The sequence below is a fragment of the Micropterus dolomieu genome, linkage group LG22 (assembly GCF_021292245.1).
Source record: "Micropterus dolomieu isolate WLL.071019.BEF.003 ecotype Adirondacks linkage group LG22, ASM2129224v1, whole genome shotgun sequence".
Classification (NCBI taxonomy): Eukaryota; Metazoa; Chordata; class Actinopteri; order Centrarchiformes; family Centrarchidae; genus Micropterus; species Micropterus dolomieu.
The window spans coordinates 20,717,173-20,737,943 of NC_060171.1; the positions used below are offsets into that span (position 1 = coordinate 20,717,173).

General features: G+C 39.5%; 2 protein-coding genes across 3 annotated transcripts; one reads left to right on the forward strand and one right to left on the reverse strand.

The window, feature by feature from the left end:
- Positions 1-587: 587 nt before the first annotated feature.
- On the reverse strand, positions 588-6,093 carry tmem263 (transmembrane protein 263). 2 transcript variants are annotated; one of them, XM_046036357.1, is made up of 3 exons: positions 5,880-6,093; positions 4,264-4,334; positions 588-2,210 (listed from the first exon to the last, which is right to left on the reverse strand). In XM_046036357.1, exons 2-3 carry the CDS (start codon positions 4,328-4,330, stop codon positions 1,909-1,911), a joined length of 369 nt encoding a protein of 122 aa, XP_045892313.1. In that variant the 5' UTR covers positions 4,331-4,334; positions 5,880-6,093; the 3' UTR covers positions 588-1,908. The 2 variants fall into 2 exon arrangements, with proteins under 2 accessions (XP_045892313.1, XP_045892314.1); XM_046036358.1 differs by lacking the exon at positions 5,880-6,093 and adding an exon at positions 5,699-5,829.
- A 1,791-nt stretch (positions 6,094-7,884) lies between these two features.
- Positions 7,885-20,739, forward strand: si:dkey-103i16.6 (uncharacterized protein LOC557125 homolog). Its single transcript, XM_046036356.1, has 8 exons — positions 7,885-8,113; positions 16,094-16,316; positions 16,703-16,921; positions 17,107-17,339; positions 18,652-18,752; positions 18,838-18,999; positions 19,117-19,329; positions 20,150-20,739. Exons 2-8 carry the CDS (start codon positions 16,102-16,104, stop codon positions 20,342-20,344), a joined length of 1,338 nt encoding a protein of 445 aa, XP_045892312.1. The 5' UTR covers positions 7,885-8,113; positions 16,094-16,101; the 3' UTR covers positions 20,345-20,739.
- Positions 20,740-20,771: the final 32 nt, after the last annotated feature.

Consider the following 20,771-nt stretch of genomic DNA (forward strand, 5'->3'; position numbering starts at 1 on the left):
AGCTATTATAAAATGTCTCTGTAGCCCTACTGCATTTCTTGTTAGTTTTTGGCTGACACAAAAAATATCACTGATAAGCCAAGATCAACTGCCAATTCTATTTGCCATGTTTATACAGTGTACAAATGGAATCCAAACATTTTAGGATGAAGCTTGTTCTTGTTGGAGATTGTAAAATGGCCAGATTCTTATTTTTGCAGTTTTAATTGTATTTATTTTGTTAACCATGGCATACAACAATGGGGCTCCATTTAAACAATTTGTACTTCACAATATTAAATGAATGCTGTACTGAAGACAGCATCACAAAGTTATCAACTATGCACATCTTTATTTAATGAAATAGTTAATTAAATCATTTGATAACAAATGACTTATTCCAAGGCCACTTTGTTTTGCAGAAATCTCAAGTTAAATTATTTTCTATAATAGAGGAGGTTATTTTACAACCAAGAAAAAGAGAATTTACAAATCTTGGAATAGACCTTGAAAGATATAGATCAGCTTCTGAAATTAAACCTGTGTAGAAATATCTGAACAATATTTGTACACAGATTTATGTAACTGATGGACCACAATACAAACACAACCTTCAGCATGTTTTATTTCAACAATTTCTGAATATAATTGCTGTTTCAATAAATTCTCATTGTTATGAAAACTTCATGCATCATACAAAGGCATTTTACAATTAAAGGTTGATTTACAAAAAGGACTTTTTATTGAATGTACTCTTACAGGATTGGCAGCTTAAAAAATGTACTTGACGCTTGAAATTCACAATTTAATGTCAAGAAATCCAGCCATCAGATTCCTACAATAGTAAACAGTGACCCTAAGCGACATAGGAGTGTTAAGGAAATGTTTAGAACTTAACTGTCTAATGCTTTGGTTCAGTCAGACAGATTTATTACATTATGAAGCTTTTGTGTCAGTTTTATTTTTACAAGATGTTAATATACTTTGATTTGACAGCGACATAACCAACATGTCACAATATCTATATATAGTTGGTCAAAATAAGTGTAATGTATAAAATGTCATTCAATGAACTTAGGCTCAACTGGCATGGTCATAGTGAATCTGGTAACACTATAACTGGAAATAAAGTTTATTGCAATCAAAATATTCTACCTTTTATATTGTGACACAACATTTATTGGAATAATGTGATTTTGAAAGTACAACTTGCCTTCCACTGAACTGAGAAAACAAACCACCAGAGGGCAATGTGAATTTAGAGGAAAACTGAAAATGTCACAAAAATTCACCAGTGAAATATCCAGTCCACAGCCATCAGATGGCTTAGATATTAAACTGGACTGTACCTTTTAAAATCACATCTTTGATCAGACACCTTTTGTTCATCCTGAACAAAGGTGATTAACTGTACAGAAAGGTGATTTAATGTACATAACTGACAAACTTGTCAGTTAAAGATCATCACTGATCAACGATTGTCCTGCAAGTGAAATTTAAGTGCATTTACACTGATCTTTTCTCCTCTGCTGTGTAAATTAACTGATGTCGCCAATACAACAGTTTGTAGTGACAGTGTTGTGGCTTATTATCAAAAATACAACATGGACATTTTATTTGAACAATTTCAGGCACTGGTGACAATAGTTTGGTGTTTTCCTTTAACAGCAGAGCAGGAGAGTCTTAGTTAGTTCTTGCTTTGTAGGTCCTTGCTACATAATCGTATGAATGTGGTTTTACCATCAATCACAAAAACAGAAGCTAAAAGACAAAAACAAAGCACAGACCCCCTCCTCCTCCTCCCCCCTCACCAAAATGTGTACACTAAATCTTTGAGTCCTCTGTTGCTCTTTTCCTGCTCATGAATGCTAAAACAGGCAAACACAGTGCGAGCCATACACCTCAGCTGTGAGTTCACTCTTCTCTCCCTCAGTCAGACTTGTCCTTCTTTTTGCCTCCTCCTATGGGAACTTTGCTGACCACTGCAGAGCCAACAGCAGTCACTCCTCCAGCTACAGCACACACTCCTCCTTTAACCAAACCCACTCCCATCGCAGGAACTGCGGCTACGGAGCTGACCGCAGTCTTGGTGAGGTCCAGACTCTTTCCTCCTATCCAGGTCACACCGCCCACCGTCGCTCCCAAAGCTCCCTTGGTGGCGCCGTACAAGCCCCCTGCCAACCTGCCGAACATGCCCGGCTGGGTCTGAGGGTGGTCCTTTTCGTTGTCCTCTGATTTAAAACAACCAAAGCAAACATTTTAAGATTCAACATGTCACTGCCAAATAATAAGAGGACGGAAGACCTCCAAACAAAAGCTTCAATGAATGATTATTTACATTATCAATTAACCTGCCAATAATTTTCTAAATGAATCCATTGCTTGTTTGGTATATAAACCAGAGACGGGGACTCGAGTTTGAGACTCTGATTCGAGTCCAACTTAAGTCGCACACAGAGTGACTTCAGACTCGACTTGGACTCGAGGTGCGGGGCTCGTGAACAATGTTTATTTTTAGGAAATGTCTATTGAGCTTGCTGTTATTATTCCCCTCCCTCCATTACCTATAACCTGCCTACCTAACACGTAGTATCGGCTGCGTGCGGCCACACGTGAGAGAGGACAACAAACACTGGCAGCTGTTGTGCCATTAATCATAAACTTTGGCTTTAAAACTTCATACAACAAGGCCCAAACAAGGAAGCGCTCAACGCAAAAGACGTTACTAACCTGAGGTTAGTAAATATGTTTAGCTCAGCATTGGCCATCTAACGTTAGCTTGCTTCTTGCTTTAGCTACGACCTACGGGAGGTTTACTCCGACTGTCGTTTGTTATGAAAAGATGAATGAGCATTTTCTTACTTGGCAAACTTGTGGTGGTCGATTAACGTAATCATTTACGTCCCGCTGGCTGCCATCACGTTAATTATTAACGTCGGCTGCAAACAGGTTATAAGTTTATTGTTGATGTAATATTACAGTTTTATTTAGATAGCGTTACACGTTGAGAATCTGGGGTATGTGTTGACTTACAGTATTTTATAAGCTGTCATTAATTGCACTGCACATTACATGGTTGTGCTCTGTAAGTGAAAAACTGGTTACAGTTACAGAATTCATTATAGCTACACAGTTTTATAAGCAGCCTGGATTGAACGCAGCAGGTGATACAACATTCGTTATAACCACTAGTGACTTGAGACTTAACTTGGACTCTAGCTCAAAGACTTGTAAGCATCTCTGATATAAACATCAGAAAAGAAAAAAATGCCCACCACAGATATTCAAATAGCTAAATTACGTTTACTGTAATGTAATACATTCACACAATTAAGATGGAACCATACAGTTTGGCTTCTTTTAACTCAAGCAATCAATATATTTTCAAAACAGTCACTGTCTCATTTTCTGTATATCGACTAATTGATGAATCAACTTATCATTTCAGCTCTACTTCAAACATTCTGCATCTACACAGGCCTTTTCAGATTATAAATGTCACCCATAGTAACCTGTTACCATAATACAAAAGATTCTGCAAAATTGTCCATGACACTTTAGCTGATTATATTCATTATTGATTAATCAGTTAGTTCTTTTTTTTATTATTAATTGAATAATGGTTTAGTCTATGAAATGCCAGTGAAAAATGCCCACCAAAATTTCCCAGAGCTCAAATCACTTGTTTTGTACAACCAACAGTAAAAAACCCAGATATTCAATTTAAAATAATCTAAAACGGAGAAAAAAAATAAAATTAAATCCTCACATTTGAGAAGCTGGAAATTTTAGTATTTTTGCTTGATGAATGACTTAAGATTATTTGATTATGAAAGTGCTTAATTTAAAAAAATTAAATAATGGTAAACAAGGTGTCTTCTTTTTCGTCTTTACTTGGTAAAGATGCACGCATGGGCTATTGCAATACACCATTATCTAAATAGAAAAACTAGAATGTAACAAAAAAACAAAGTGTCTCAAAAAGCCAGTATCAGTCATGTAGGGCTGCAAATGACAATTATTGTTAAAAATGTATCAATTATTTACTTTGTGTACAAAATGTTAGAAAATAATTTTAAATGTCCGTATAGTTTCCTAGATGTTGTCAAATTGCTTGTATTTGTCCAACCATCACTCCAAAATATATTCACTTTACAAGTGTATAAAACCAGACAGTGGTTGGAGATTTACATGAAAATTGACTTACAAAATGTATTGATTATCAATACATGCTGAATAAAACAAAATGTCTCACTGTCACAGGCCCTTCGCAAATAAACTTACCTGTAGCTCCTGGCTCATCTTTGAGGTATGCAGGCATGTCCTCAGGCACCTGCTCCTCCTGACTCATCTCTCTGGGAAAATAAAGAACACAATTACAGTGAACTACAGGAAAACAGCTTCTGTTTAACATTAATTCTGCTCCCTGGAAAGCCCCCCCCACCTCCCCTGGCTCTAATAATGTAGACTCTGTGCTGTAAGCCATGTTACAGATCTGTGCCTGTGTTTGTTTTTGCAGATTTGTCTAGAATTATTCCTTAATATTTGTATTTCACAGAGATTAATACCTTGTTCACTTTGTTCAACCTGGTGCATATACCAGATGCTCTAACAACACTGATTGTGACAAGGCTACAGACACACACACACACTAAAATTTGTATTATTATTATTATTAAAAGTACTAAATGTTTTCTATGTGACCATGTACAGAAAAAAACATAACTAAATGTGAAGAGTAAGGATCCTTACTCTTGATATTTAGTTAAGACTTTCTCAGAAGGAGCTATGCACACAGTGTGTAAAGAAAATAAAGGAGCTTGCTTAGGGTGTGCTGCTGGTCCTAAAACAAGGCAGACCTGTTCAGTCTCACAGAGCTGTGCAGCTGGTTAAAACTAGCAGACAAGATTAATTTCTAAACGTAAAACAAATTTGGGAAAACGGTAATAAACAATGGCATAAGCTGACAGTTGCAAACTCTACATTTTAACGACAGATATGATCACATAAAGCTGATACCCACATTAACGTTATTTAGCTTTCTGTCTGGGGTTTTAAAGTGAAGGCCTCGTTGCATACTGCTTTGACTTAGTTACTTGAAATGTCATTTTTTTTTTGTTGTTTTGGGAACTCAATGATGCCTTGTCAAGAAGTTATGAAATCTGCTCAGAAGAAAGCACCATGCAGTCACAGCGTTTATTACGTTAAAGATGAACAAGGGGAACATCGTATTACTTAACAGTAACGTTATGCTTTTGGCAGCTGTCGTGGCTATTATCTGATGGGTAAACATGATCACCCTGTGTTTCCTGGTTGGTTTAATGATACTACCAGTGAGTAACGTTAGCTGGCTAAAGGCCTAACGTACAATGTCAAAGCTAACAGCCGTCGTTACGTGGAAGGCGTACGTTAACGTCAACAGAAGCTAACGTTAACCTACAGGCAGTTAAAAACGACAGCCGCGGATGCTCGCTTAAAAAGATAAAACATGACGCATTCCCGCACTGCTTGACAAAATTGTTGCCTTCTCATTTTAAAAACAAACAGAAAAGGCAGAAAGTGTTGTGCTTGTAACTAACACGCCTATGGGCTGTTAAAGCCTTCAGTCGCCATAAGTAAGCTTGTTTGTTGAATCTTCTAGATGAGGCATCCAAACGGACACGTCACCCCCGAAACACAAAACATCACCGTAAATTGATCGATTAAAAAAAACATATACCGTTATCATATCGGTCCCCCTGATCCTAACGGTCGAGGGAGTTTGGTTTGAAGCTGGTTTGCAAGATAATATGGCTCCGTTGTTGTTTTAATCATCAGTAACGCTAGCGGTTCTCCAGAAGTTCTCATGGCTGACTGTCATTGTCCGACCTGAATCCCGAACTAGCTCATGTAGCACTCACCTTGCTTTGCAGACTGGTCCAAGGTGCGGTGCGGGACTTCAAACTATATGAGCAAGGTGATTTTCAGCTTCCCAGGGCCTGCAACGGTGTTGCTGCTGGTGGTTAAGCAGATTTGTGTTGTCTGACTATATTTTGGAGGAGGACCTCAGTCTCCACCCATAAAACACACACACACACACACACACACACACACACACACTGCCTGCTGGCTGGAGCTCCAGCTGCTGGCTGCAGTCACAATCCATACGCATGCAAGAACAGAAGTAGTTATTGTGGACAATTGGATTGACAGATAACATTGCTTCCCATTTGCTGTCTTACAATAGTTTTGTTGTTCAATGTTTTAGTTCACACACAAACACGGTTTTTTATTTTTATTTTTTTCATTCAGAAATGATTCGATGTTTTGAAGAGAAATAACCCATCCTGTTTGTGCACCACTTAGCAATTCACGTGGGAACAGAACTGAAAAGATCAGGGGTTTTTTTGTTGTATGGACTGTAGCTTTGGCGGGAGAAGACACTGATCAAAATACCCCCAAAACAACCTCCTCCCTGAAAGAGGAAGTGACGTGCATGCAGCTTTTTACACCGTGAATCAAAGATCATCTCTTTGATAAAGATACGTCATAGTTTAAAAAAATAAAAGACTAGAATAAAAGACACTCTTCAATGCATAGAATTGATTACATTTTCATGGGAATAGCAAAAAGATTAAAGAAAGAGAAATTTATTAATGTAGATAAGGCTGAATTACCAACCAAGCAATGCTCCTGGGTCTGGGCAAAATTATTAAACAAATGCAAAGCATTGGTGTAATCTGTAAACTTCATATTCAAATTATGTTATGTTAATTAAGTTATTTTGCTATATGGATATTTCTATCTTTTGATGATCTGATGTGTTTCTGTTAAGAACTAAAGTGACCTGGCCTTGCTGTTTGGTCTCTGCACATTGTAGTTGACAAAGCCTTGAATGACTGGAAGGATGTCTTCTAAACTTAACAGCACTGGCCTGCATGAATGGGTATTTACATACAGTCTAATACCCTGTGCATGACGTGTAAAAATTAGCTAAACACCGTCATAATCCCATTTGTGTCTTCATAAGCAGCAGTAAGGGAATTAAGTTTCAAAGCAAGAACAATCCCTGATTAAACTTGCTGAAGAAAACACGGACATCTTAAATCTGGAGCATGCTATAAACTAACTAAACTAACCCAAAAGAGGGTTTTCACCGAATGTCTTCTTTCTCAAGTAGAGGTAAAACATCCAGAAATAAGACAGCCGTTTAGTTTTGTCCAATTTATTACATGCATACACACTCAGTTGCCAGTGTATTAGGTACACCTTGCTACAACAAATGCTATCCAACACAACTAATACTAATAAATCATTTTTTTGCTTGCTTTTTTAGTTTTTTTTTTTTTTTAGCTGTCTGGTGTTTCTATTATTTTGCCCTTCCCATTTATATCCATGAGGGTAGGCTAATTAACAGAAACACATCTCTGCAAAATGTGTATTACAATTCAACAGCACCACAAACTGCAGCCTCTGTAAATCAGTTTCAACAAAAACTTAACATTATAACCTTCATGAAGGGAGAAGTCTACAACTGTTAGACAGTGTTTATTTTATCTAGGTGTACCTAATAAACTGGCAACGAAGTGTATTTATTTTTTTAATATAGCCTACATTTTACACAGAAAACATATGACATGTAACGTTTGGAAAAAGCACATGTGTGTTCAAATGATCAATGCTAGTATTGTGTCACACACTGTCACAACTGACTGGGACCCAAGGATATAAGAGAGCCATCATTAATGTTATTAGTAGGACATCTTTGCTTTTCGTATAAGGAAATATCAAAATATTTTCCACGTTAATAAAAGTCCTATTTGAATAACACTGGAGTTACAAAGCGGAAACACTTACAGCTCGGTTTCCCGCCTGTATTGGTAATGGCTTATTTAGTACCCGGAAACAGCTGCAGAGTGATAGCTCTCAACTCTGAAACTTACAGTCCAGGCTGCATGTAGAGAGGAAGTGTCCGCGTTTCAGAAGTAGGGGGTACCTTTACCACTCCTGAGTCAGATGTTTGGGTGACTTGGGTTTGGGCTGGCGGACTACACGCTTGAGTTCAGCGTTAAAGGAGCTTTGCGAGTGACCCAACTGAGTCTGTCGTCGCCGTCTGCTCTGCATTCAAACAGTCCGCCGCCTGGGAAGGAGACAGGTAGCTAATGACAATGATGTTAATCGTAGCCTTCTTATTGTCATTATGAGCCTACCGCAGGGCGTCTGGGGATGTGCTCTTCCACCTTTTAACGATAATGTCAATGCTTTCCTGCAGACTGGAGCTGCATTAGCTCTTCCAACTTGAAGAAATTTTCCAAGATCCTGGTGTTTCGCTCAACCTTAGGAACCACATTAGTCTTATTAACAGCAGCTGTGAAAGAGTCCCTGTGTTTTTCTAGCGATGTATCCCATGTAGTTTTAAGCCCTCCTCCAAAATGTTGTTTTGCTTATTGTTACTCAGCGGTGGAAGAAGTAGCCTACTTCACTACAGTAAAAGTATCCAAAGAAGGTTTAAATCACTAACCAGCGGTTAAATTGATAGTTTCCCTACTAGTCATTTCAAAACTGAAGCAGTCTCTTTGATGGGGGACGAAACGTCTTCTAGTATCTTCAACCAAGTCCAGTTGCCCTTGACTTTAACCTTCTTTGGATAACTGTGACCTGTATGACAGAGAACCTTCCCAGACATAAAGTAAAAGTAGTAATACCACAGTGCAGAAATGCAAGTAACAGTCCTGCATTCAATGTTCAAAAGTTTAGTATTCAAAAGTAAAAGTACAAAAGTATTAGTCAGAATATATGCTTCAAGTACCAAAAATAATAAGTACTATTACACAAAATATCCCATTTCAGAAGAATGTATATTATATAATATTATTTTAATTATTATTATTATTAATGGTGAAATGTGTACATCACTTCAATATTACAGCTGGTAAAGGTGGACTTTAATTTGAATTCCTTTATAGAGGCTAGGCCTACTGGCATGTAGCTTATGCATTTCACAAAGGGATAGATAGAAGTAATATTCTTCACCAATAATAATATCTCAAAATTGTACTTAAGTACTTACTTTCCACCACTATTGTTACTTCACTTGGATGTTTGAGCTCGGCTGTGCAGCTCAATGTCCGTGCAGACTTTGACACTAGAAGGCTGTTTTCACCTCCAGCTGCTGAAGAGGGAAAGTTTCTCTGAGCTCTCCTTTTTATTGAAGACGTGTATTTACGAGCGACTGATTTCGACTTGTAATATCACAGCTGGTTTGAAAGCCAGTCGTGGTTCAATATGCAACTTAACGCATGTGATGTGGAAACCTGAAACCTCCAGGTCAGGATGGAGACGTTTTGTGTCCAGTAGTTAAACGTTTGTATTTACGTATTTGCATTTTCATAAATTGTGGATTTTTCAATGCAACAGGTGGAGTAGTAGAACACGGTGATGAAACTTACTCCGTATATGTCCAGATGCAGATGGTCCTCTGCACATAAAGCAAATGTGTGGTCTTTTTACATTAATCGTAATCTCTTACAAAAATGTCTTAACATGTACAAAACCACTGTCTCAAAGGTAAAAACAATTCGGTCCACAACAACATTCCTTACTCAGTTTAATATGCAGCTAAAACAACAAAATGTTGTTTATTTTATAAAGTGAGAAACTTTTTACTCAATGATCAATATTAGGGCTGCAACTATTGATTATTTTCAATATCAGTTGGCCCGTCAGTCATTTTCATGATTAATTGATAAGTTGTTTGGTCCATAATAGGGTGAAAAATGTTCAGTGTTTCTCAAAGCCCAAGGTGATGTCCTAAAAATGTATTGTTTTGTCAACAACCCAACGATGTTCACTTTACTATCATAGAGGCCAAATGAAGGCAGAAAATATTTGAGAAGCTGAAATCCGTAGGGCTGGACCTGAATATTCAAATGATCGATTGTTGGGTACACATTTGATTTTCAGTTTTGGGATTCGAATATAGAATATTTTTTCTTCTTTTTTTTTTTCTGCATGCCTGACCTCTGCCCACAGCAGTGAACTTGACGCTCCCGTTCACATCAAAGGGAAAACAATGAAGCCCTCAGCTCTGTGGGAGCACTTTAAAGTGATTGATGACAATGACAAATATTCTTCTTTTTATCTAACTCCAGTCTCTCTCCTCCTTGTGGTGTTCTGTTTTAATCTATGAAATACATAGGCTAGCTGTATCTCGATTACAGCTGGCGTAACACAGTCGGTAACGCCACCAGGACACCGTGCACAATGCCGTCGAAGCTTCGATTATTCACTGTTAATTGTCGAAGCTTCAAAGCTCAAATGACATTCATTGCCCTAGAAATCAAATAATTTGGAGATTTATCAGACATTTTTTCTTAATCTACTCGAAACTGAATATTGTGAGCCAGGTTTAGGTGTGATGAAGAAGTTTCAGAGACTGAGACTGAGATTTATTGACACTAGGCCGATAAGATGCAGTGCCGACAAACAACGAACACATTGAATGCCAACATCAAATCTGAAGGATACTTCCTGTTGGGGAATATTTATCCGTCCTAGACCTACAGAGATTCACTAAGAGTCCAGATATGGTTATTGTTCACCCCTCTATACATGTGTGAAGAGGTTATTTGTTTAATCAAGACACATTGTGTGTCACTTAAGCCATATGCAACACTTTCTACATAGAGCGAGCCAGTCTGTCTGTAATAAAATAAAATAAAATAAAACAAAATAAAGATAATCTCGACCTTGGGAAACTCAGTATCATGACCGGGAAAACCAGTGTTGTTCTACCCCTTAATTCCTTAACAAAATTGATTGCCAGAATAATTGCAGATTAATTTAATAGTTAAAAAGGAATCGATTAATCGTTGCAGCTCTAATCAATATAATAAATAACTTTCTGCTCATCAATGAATCAAATCATGTTGGAGGCATAATCTACTATCCTCATTTCGTGCTATGAAATCTCTGTCCTGGTGTTACCAACACTAATGGCTGTTTATTGACTGTATTTGCTTATTAAACATGGTCTATATTTGCTTCCACTCAGACTTTGCTCTAAACAGCCAATCAGGTTTGGTTTGGCTGTCTGTGTCGCAGTAAACTAAACTTATTAAACATGGTGTAATTAATGGAGCCATCCCATGTAAGTTAGAGTTCCCACAGAGCATGCAGCCCTTACTGGTTCTCATGTGTAATGAGATTTAGGTTCCAGCAGGTGCCAGTGTAGCCTCACTGTTAGTAACTCCTCTAGAAGACCTGATGCTGGAGTGCCTGAATTCATACAGCACTTGGTGTAGCAGTGGAAACACTCTGCACATCCAAAAGTGGTTCCTGTTTAAATCAGGATTTGGTCACACAAAGTTAGTCAAACCGTTGCTAACAGGTAGCATTCCTTTTATCTTTAAATAAAAGTTAAGTATTGTGTTTTTTTTTTTAAAGGCCTATTCTGCAAACAAGACTCACGGTTGGATTAGTCCAATTAATTAGTCAATTGACAACTAAAAAACAACCATAAAAACTTTTTTTTTTCTCCAATCAAAGATTTCAAATAGTTGCTGATCTCTGCCTGGTTTAATACAATGTCAGTATATATCAATACCTATTGGTGGGTTTAAACTACAACAAAAACAAGCAACATTTTACATTTTTGAGACTAAACAGTTCCGCGGTCAATCGAATAAGTAATTGCAAATGAATTCATAATGAAAAGTGGTTTGTTGCGTCCCCGGATGATTTTAAATAACTTTAATTACCTAGCCTTTATTTTGTTGTACGTTCCTGTGCGCAGTGTAGTGAGTGGTGGCTTAACACCTTTTGTGAAAGCACACCTTATTTTCAGATCCCCTCTTCCCACAGAATCCACATTGTTGTACAAATAACATCACATCCCATTATTGGTAGATTGGTGTTTAATTTAGGGGCTGGGACGTCCTCAGAGGAGCAGCGGGATAAGAGTCATTAGTTAGCCATCAACCCACTGGGTGAAATTGGCTCTCTGGCACCCACCCACCCCCCACCCCGTGAGAGCAAACAATATATAAACACAAATTAGGACTCTCTGCTTTGTGTCAATTGAGAGTCCAACAAAGATGCTACACGGAGTGATAAGTCATTCGTAAGCAGGTGGGGATGGAGAACTGAGAGCTGTTGCCTCTCCAACTAAGTAATGAAGAGCTTTCCATGGTGACCAGGCTGCCTGTTGCCATTCCTGTGTCGGGAGGGAAGGAGAGGAGGGGGCAGCAGAGATCAAAGTCGGCTGTCCTCAATTCTGCTCTAAGTGGAGGGTTAAATGGTGGGGTTGCAGGGGGGAAGCCCCTCATTAAACTTAACCAAATCCCCTTTAAGACACAGCTGACATGTTACTCCAGAGGCAGCAGGTATATATTTTTAACGCTCACATCTCTGGGGAGAAAGAGACTCTGCAGGTTCAGGCTGCTGCTGTTGACTGTGAATGAGGATTGGATTTTGGATGCATCAACTCTTTATTTAATGGCTCTAATTTAGGATTTATTTAATGTTTAGTCAATAGCATAATTTAACAAAATATTTAAAAAAAGATCTTTAAAATACTGCTTTTGGTATTCACAGCAAGAAGGTCCTGGTGGTCCCAGGCCTTTGTGGGTGGGGTTTCATGTTCTCCCCATATCTGCACGGGTTCTCTTCGGGTGTTTTGGCTTCCTCCCACCATCCAAAGACATGCAGGCTAGGTTAATTGACGACTCTAATTTGCCCCTTAGGTCTGAATGTGAGTGGTTGTTTGTGCGATGAACTGTCGACCTGTCCAGGTTGTACCCAACCTCTCGCCCGGTGCCAGCTGGGATTGGCTCCAGGCCCTCCGCGACCCTGTACACAGGATAAGCGGTTGACGATGGATGTATTAATGTAATCTAATGAAGAATGTAAACTGGATTTGTAGTAATTTAGAGGTATTTTCAAGTGATTGTTGAACTGAAAGGTCGACATTTGACCAGTTGATCTGTTGTTGAAATCAAGATTGTTGTTTGAATTGCATTTCATATTTTGACAAGAATAGAAAATTTTGTCAATTGATAGAAAATTAATCTAGAACAGATAATTGATTAATCATTTGTACGTTCAAGCAAAAAAAGCCAAAAGTTTTCTGGCTCGACCGTCTCAAATGTGATGATTTGTTTCTTTTTCCTTTTTGTTTTATTTTAAACGTCACCTTGGGCTTTGTAACTTTGTAAATTTCACTGCTTCTGACATTTTACAGGTTAAAATAATTGTCAGTTCAACTTATAAGGAAAATAATTGCAAGTTGCAGCCTCTGCTTTTCCTGCTGTGATTTGTCAAAATGTCTGCTGTGAAAAAAAATCCTGTTCTGTTGTAAATCTGTGCGAAGGCTTTAAGCGGGTAAACGTTATAAACCATATTTTCAATCCAGGAACATGCGTATATTGCATGTTGAGTGCTTTCTGCATGTTTAGCTTTAAAAAAACAATGCTTCAATGCACATTCAAGAACCTAAACAACCCTAATCAACCATCTCCAATTGTAAGGCCAGTGACTGCAGTGACCAGCATACATTTTGGCCGAAGAGGGGCTTGAATCTCAGACCTTTTGACAACAGTGCTACATTTTTTTTTTTACGCAGTTTCATGGTGAGTCTAATTAGCCATGTACAATACACCTATGTGAACTGGCAAGTTGTGATTATTATCGTCATTATATTGAATTTTATAAATTAAACAAACCAAAAAAAACCTTAACATATTCTCTCATGATTTAAAAAATACATCAATTGTGAGACCACAGATTTAACTGCATCCACATGTTCACTGACAAAACTCTCATTGTATCACCATTGAATCTTAAGTGGAGATTGTAATATCTAAAAGGAGACCCTTTGTTATTATCTGTATGGAAGGAGCTGTTTGCAAAGTAGAAAATTATTATATTATTGCTTTTATCTGTCTCCTTTTTTGAAGAATTGTGCTTTTTTTCCTACCTCACATTGTTGCAGCATTTCAGACAGAAAGTTCTTTTGCTTCGTCAATGAACAGTACATGTCGGAGAATGTGGCATTTTTGTTGTTCTGAAAAGCTTTTTTTCTGATTCTCTTTGCTGGTGTTTAGTTTTTGGGTTCTAGCGTCAAAGGATTATCCATCCTGACTTTTGTGGGGGGGGGGGGTGTAATTGTGAGCACCGAGGTGTGCCCGGTGTTTTAGGCCTGTCCTAATTAGATAACTGTAACCCTCATGTGAGCAGCTACACTCCTGGTGGTCCAGTACTGGGACACACTGAGCTCAGCTTTTCAACTGCGGAGAGCTGTGAGGAAAAAGTACTGTGGAAGGCCTAGCAAGGGGAGCGGGGGGCTCTCAAATCCTTTTTTAAGCCTTTTGTTATTTATACAGGGATTTTTTATCATTAAAGAATAATAATGGCATTTGTTGCACAATTAGAGCTTTACCAGATAAAGTGGAAATTTAAAACACTGAAAGACAGTTTGATCTAATAAAAAATAACTTTTTGCACCTGTGCCTGGGACTTTGTTTTGAACATTGCCCTTTGCGGCTGTTTTGACTGGGTGTTATTCCTGCAGACCTGCCAGCGCCGTGTCCTCACCACAGTTTTCTCCAGCCACGCTGACTGTTAGGCTTTCTCTCCCATGTTCAAGTTTCTCCTCTCTTAATATGAGCCAAGTTTAATTTAGTAAATCTGTAATATCCAAGGAGCAATACACCTGTGTGTAGTCTTTATGTGACACATTGTGTCTGCTGCTACTACCTAACCATCTGTGTGAGACCTTAATAACTGGGCTGGTGATTTATTGTCTGTACTCGGCAGTGTCTCTTTTTGAGAGGAGCCCAGACAAAAGCCAAGACCCTCGCCCTCCCGCTGTTTTTAATAGTTCCTTAGGATGTGCAGGGGGGAAAAAACAGTAATGTGGGGGCTTCAGCCTTTGAGAAGGCAAAGTGAAAGAAGATTGAGTGCCTTAAATGACAGTAGCTCTGAGAATTATTTTTTTTTTTTTAATGGTTCAGAGGGTTGTATACAAACTAATTTACATCAGTTTTAAGCTTGGTAATCACTAACTTTCTTTAAAAGTTAGTTTAGCAATTTAAGAAAAGCTTTCAGACTACTCATCACATCACTCATTTTGGCCATGTTGCCACTCCGTAAGCCTTCATTGACCCTTGTCCTCCTCTACCATCCCCTCCGGAGGGCGATAAGGTGCTGCTGAGAAAAGCCTGTCTTATCTTCCTGTTGCCCTCTGAAGCAGTCATGTTTTATGGGTTGTAGCTCTTTTGTTTTCTTTTTCGCTGCCTCTCCCTGATCACTCACACTCATTCCTCATGGAAGTTGTTTGAAGGCCTAGAATAGCTTTGGAAAAGAATCCCCCCTCCTCCTCTCCGTTCTCTCCTCTTCTACTCCTCTGCTCCCTCTTTATTGAATCCCGCCTCCGTATCATTTATCTCTGCACCCCCACCTCCCTCTTTTTCTCAGTTTGAGGGGGCCGTTAGAGGGCATCCTCTTTTCTCTTCCAGCTGGGTTTGTTGACACACAGTCAATCTACGGTTCCCTTTCACCTCTGCCACCCCTCTTTTTAAACTCTCACCCCCCACCTCTGGGCTCTACCCTCTGCTTTCCCTGAGCAGTAAAGCTGCCACAGCTGTGGACTGTATTAGCATAGCTGCTGAGGAGCAGAGGGGGGGAGGGGGGGGTTGCTAAATATATTGCAGCCATTACCTTTTGTTCAACAGTTTGACAGTTTTAAAACATTTCAGCTTCTCTCTGTGCAAAGGGAGTGAAGAGAAAAGGAGGATGTCACGATGATTTCAGTGTAACAGCTTTTTAAATATGGGACACAGAAGCTGGAGGGAAAGGAGGGAGAGCAAATGGAAAGCAAATCACTGAAAACAAGTCAATATATAATTAGTGCAGTCAGTGGGGGGGCAAAAAAGGAAATAAAAAGAAAATACACAAGCAATCAAGCCCATATTTTCCAAATGACACAATTTTAAAAAAAAAAAAAAAAAAAAAAAAAAAAAGTGTGTGTATGGCCTGACATACAAATGTCATTTAGAGCTGACTGCTCAGAGCAAAGGAAATGTGTATTCAAACAGTGATGTTTCATTTATTTATTTATTTTTCTTGCTGTCAACAGGTGTTGGAATGAACCGGTCCAGCTGGGATAAAAAAGCCCCTAAGCCTCCAGTCACCAGGATGACCCGCAGCTCCAGCTCCCAGGCCAGGCACACAGTCCCGGCAGAGACCCAGGACTCTGGACCTGGTCCGTATGGCAAACTACGAAAGAAGCAGACGGGCTCTGCTCTGGCCCAGGACCTCAGTCAGATGAGTGTGAGCGGGCAGGACGGTTTACCTATAAGGTGAGAACATATTACAGTAACTTTTAAAAAAAGATAAATGATTAGGAAAAGCAAACATTACAGGCCACACTTCAAGTACACATTTGTACATACAGGAAACAAAACAAAGGCATCCCAGGTACAAATCTGCTGGTCAGAGTGGAAGCAGCAATATATTAAAGTGGTCCAAGATTTGTGAATAAACCTGCTATAATGCTGCTAGCATTATATGACTGACAATCCGTAATATTGTACCGTTCTTTATAGAATACCTAATTTCCCTAAAGTGTCTGAAAAATCCTGTTTGGGGACATTATGTCTTCTGGTTATACATTAACTAATCTAACGTTGGGGATCGTCCCATATAATCAGGAGTTTTTCATGTCTTTCCTTGGCATGATCTCCAGTAATGGAAAGATGTCCAAAGGCACGAGTGACCCTGTGCAGGCTGATCAGTCCTCTGGGTCCAGATCTGATGAGCACAGTCTGTCTGCGTGTGCTGCCAAGTCATCATCCCGGGGCGGTCTGGCCTCTGTGGCTCGGCTGGTGAAGCTCGGCCGCTGTAAGAATGTGGTGGTGGTGGCCGGAGCAGGAATCAGCACAGCCAGCGGCATCCCAGACTTCAGGTTGGTGTCGCTCTTCATCTATTGACTATTACAAGTCTTGTTCAGTTCCACTCTAAACCTTAAGAACAGATCGGCTCTGGTTTCCTCGGGTGAGTGTTTCCTAAAAAGATATTTAACCCTTTATTTATGAGCAAGACACTGTTAGCTGTCCTTTAGTACACATTTCAAAATCTGTACATTTTCAGAACTCCAGGAACAGGTCTTTACGCCAATTTGGAGAAGTACAACATCCCTTACCCAGAAGCTATTTTCAACATCGACTACTTCTCAAACGACCCGCAGCCTTTCTTCTCCCTAGCCAAGGCTCTGTATCCCGGCAGCCACCGACCCAACTACATACACTACTTCATCCGGATGCTTCATCACAAAGGCCTGCTGCTCCGAATGTACACCCAGAACATTGACGGGCTGGAGAAATGTGAGTGACATCTTTAAAAGGAACAAAAAACTGCCAGAAATAGATTAAATTAAACTGTGGGCAAGTTGAATACAATACCCATCATTTCATACATTAAATGTAAACAGAAATTAAAATGATTATGGTCACTGAAGACATTTGCTTATTTGTTTTTACTTTATTTATTTATCAGGGACAACGTACATTAATTACCATTAACATACAAGGGAGATTAATTTATCATTTCACAACACAGGTTGTTTAACGAGATTATGTTGCAGTTTTCTTTATAATACAATAACAAACATTATATACAAAAACGATAAGCACAAGATGGTGGAGAAATAATTCCTAGATATACACGGTAGAGTACTTCTGTATCTCTTGCCAGACGAAAGCAGAGTGAACAGGCTGTGGCAGGGTGGTTACTGTCCTTTGGTTTTTACTTTGGGCTCTGAGTAGGCATCTCACCTCACTGATATCATTGACGCTCAGGAGATGGGTACCAACCTGCTGCAGAGCCCTTCAGTCCTGGGCTGTGCACATCCTATGCCAGTTAGTGATGTTTCCAGTCAGGAGGCTTTCTATTGCTCCTCTGCAAATGTTAACAACAACCTGGCACGGGAATTCAACCTTAAGTTTCCTAAAGAAATGCAGCCGTTTCTGCGCTTTCTTCACCAACGTAGAGATGTTATGATGTGATGCTTATTCCCAGTTCAGCTCCACTGAGGTGGAATCCACAAACATCATGCTGATGTAGGTGGTGTTGTTTGCCATTCTTCTGGAGGTGGAAAGACTTTACAGCTGCCTCAGTGTTGAGGAGATCAAGGCAAGCATAAAATGTGTTTATCTGGTAATGTGGCCTCACACATGATGCTCCTGCTTTTGTAGGCTGTGCTGTTTTTGATCGCCTGCCACGTATCTTTGGTGTTGAGGTCTCTCTCCAGTCTCTGCTGATATCTCCGCCTCGCCTCCTTGATGCCAGCTTTAAGTCTCACTCTGATGGTGCTGTATGCTCGCTTGACAGCTGACCGAAAAGCAGCCTTTTTGGCTCTGGGTAGAGCCCTCGCCTTTCCATTCTTCATGGCTTTCTGGTTAGGGAGTGATTTTAATGTCTTTATGATCACCACATCAACACATTTGCTGTTTTATGATGTCACTGATGTATATTCCTCAAGACTGATGTGGTGGCCTCTGAACATGTGCCAATCTGTGCACTTTACACTTAATGTGTGTGATATAAAAAATTTAATAAAAAAAGATCTGCAGTCCAGAATTGATGTCGTCATTTGCTCTTAATGTCCGTCTTAATATGGAATAACTTTCTTCACAGTGTGTGGCATTCCAGATGACAAACTTGTGGAGGCTCACGGTAGTTTTGCTACAGCTTCCTGTCACCTGTGCTACACTGCGTACCCTGCTGAGGAGGCTAAGGTACAGCCGACCCCATGGTGAACAAACATTCAAATTTAACAGTTCACTGCATTTGATGCCACAGTAATGCTTCCTTATTTCACAGCATGCTATAATGAATGACAACGTCCCCATATGCACCTTCTGCGCTGCAACAGTCAAACCTGATGTTGTGTTTTTTGGAGAGGACCTTCCTCAGAAGTATTTCCTCCACACTAAAGACTTCCCCAAAGCGGACCTGCTGATTATAATGGGCACGTCTTTACAGGTACATTTTTTTTATACGGTATCTGTATTCAGTCCTTTAAATGGGTTTCTAGTACATTTTATGAGTTCTCACATTTTCTGAGCTCAGTTATATCTGAACAAAAATGAATTGTTTCAGATCGAGCCATTTGCCAGCCTTGTGAACACTGTGCGCTCCACTGTTCCACGTCTCCTCCTGAACCGACACGCTGTGGGTCCCTTTGAGAAGGTCCCACGGCGAAGAGGAGACCACATGGAGCTGGGTGATCTGGAGGATACAGTACGGAGGTTTGCAGAGATTCTCGGCTGGAGCGATGAGATTGAAGAGCTGATGGGGAGTCAGGAAACACTGGTGGGTTCATAAGCACTAGACCTTTAAAGAACTTCTTCGGGTTTTGCACGTCTGTTTGGGTTCTTTATTAAACCTAGTGATAATATTAATATAATCCCAAGCCAGTGGAGATAGTTATGGAACTTAAAAAGAGCACTCCACTGATTTTCTGTTGTGCCCCTTTAACTTTGTCAGATTCACAATACAGTTAACAACTGATGAAGAACCAGACATATTGGCTGTGTCCAAAATCATCAATTCTCACTATATAGTGGACTATATAGTGAGCTCGCCATTTTATAGTGCTGTCCGAATGTTTAGTGAGAATTATACCATTTATAATGGACTTAAAGTATCCCAGAATGCATTTTGAAAAGTAGTGTACAACCGATGGTCACTAACCAAGCCCCATATACCATCATGCATTGCGCTGAACAGTCCAACTGATTGTCCGACGGCAATAACATAATTAACGGTGCCGGAATAATGATAAGAGTAGTGTCCGACAGTGTTGTTTTCATTATGTGAGCTCACTTTATAGGGAGTACAGAGTAGTTAGTGAATGGTGATTTCAGACACAGCCATTGGCCTTTTTTTAAAAACATTTTTTATTCCACACAATTATTCTTCCTTGTCAAAACCTGGCACTTATGTTACCCATAATGCAACCCAACAAGTGACATCACTTGAGGCAATCTATCAGATTTTGTGCAGCTTCTTCTGGAGTCAAGGCTTTATACAATTTTATTTCACATATACGGTAGAACTTCCCAACAGACTTTGATGGGTAAACTGTCTCTAACACTTAGGCTAACTATGGCTATGATTTCCCTCTCTGCAGAGCATCCCTACTTTAATAAGCAACCCTCTGTCGGTTAGTGTTCAGACACCTTGCCAGAGCAGAGGAGCTTCAGAGCCTCCAGGTAGGATGGAGACGTCCAGACCAGGAGCTCAAAGAGTAGCCAGCAGCGGCAGCGAGGAGACTGACTCGGAGACGGACAGCAAGAGCTCTGCATCATCCAATCTGAGCAACTGAGTCTGTACATTTCATAAACGATGGCACTGGAAAGGTTTGAGTTTCTACTCTCCTTATTTCGCACTAAGACTGTTCTCCTGTTAACTGTATACATGTTACTGTTTATCTGGTAAAGTTCTGGTAGTGGCAAAATGTTTTTTGTTCTTATTACCTCTTCATCTGAGAATCAAGTGCGTCATGTTTATATGTAAATCAAAAAATCATATCTAATACAGTTTATCAACCTTCAACAAACATTGAAAGCACTTATTATCGAGGGAGGATCCATCTAGAACACTAGTAAATAAATGAGCCATGTAACAAAAATCGTTTTATACGTCTCATGTCAGTAAACTTGTTAATGTTGTTTTATATCAGCACGACACTGTATCTTAATAAAAGGATTACGTATTTTGTGTTTCTTCTGTCCTTTATGTTGTTTGGATCC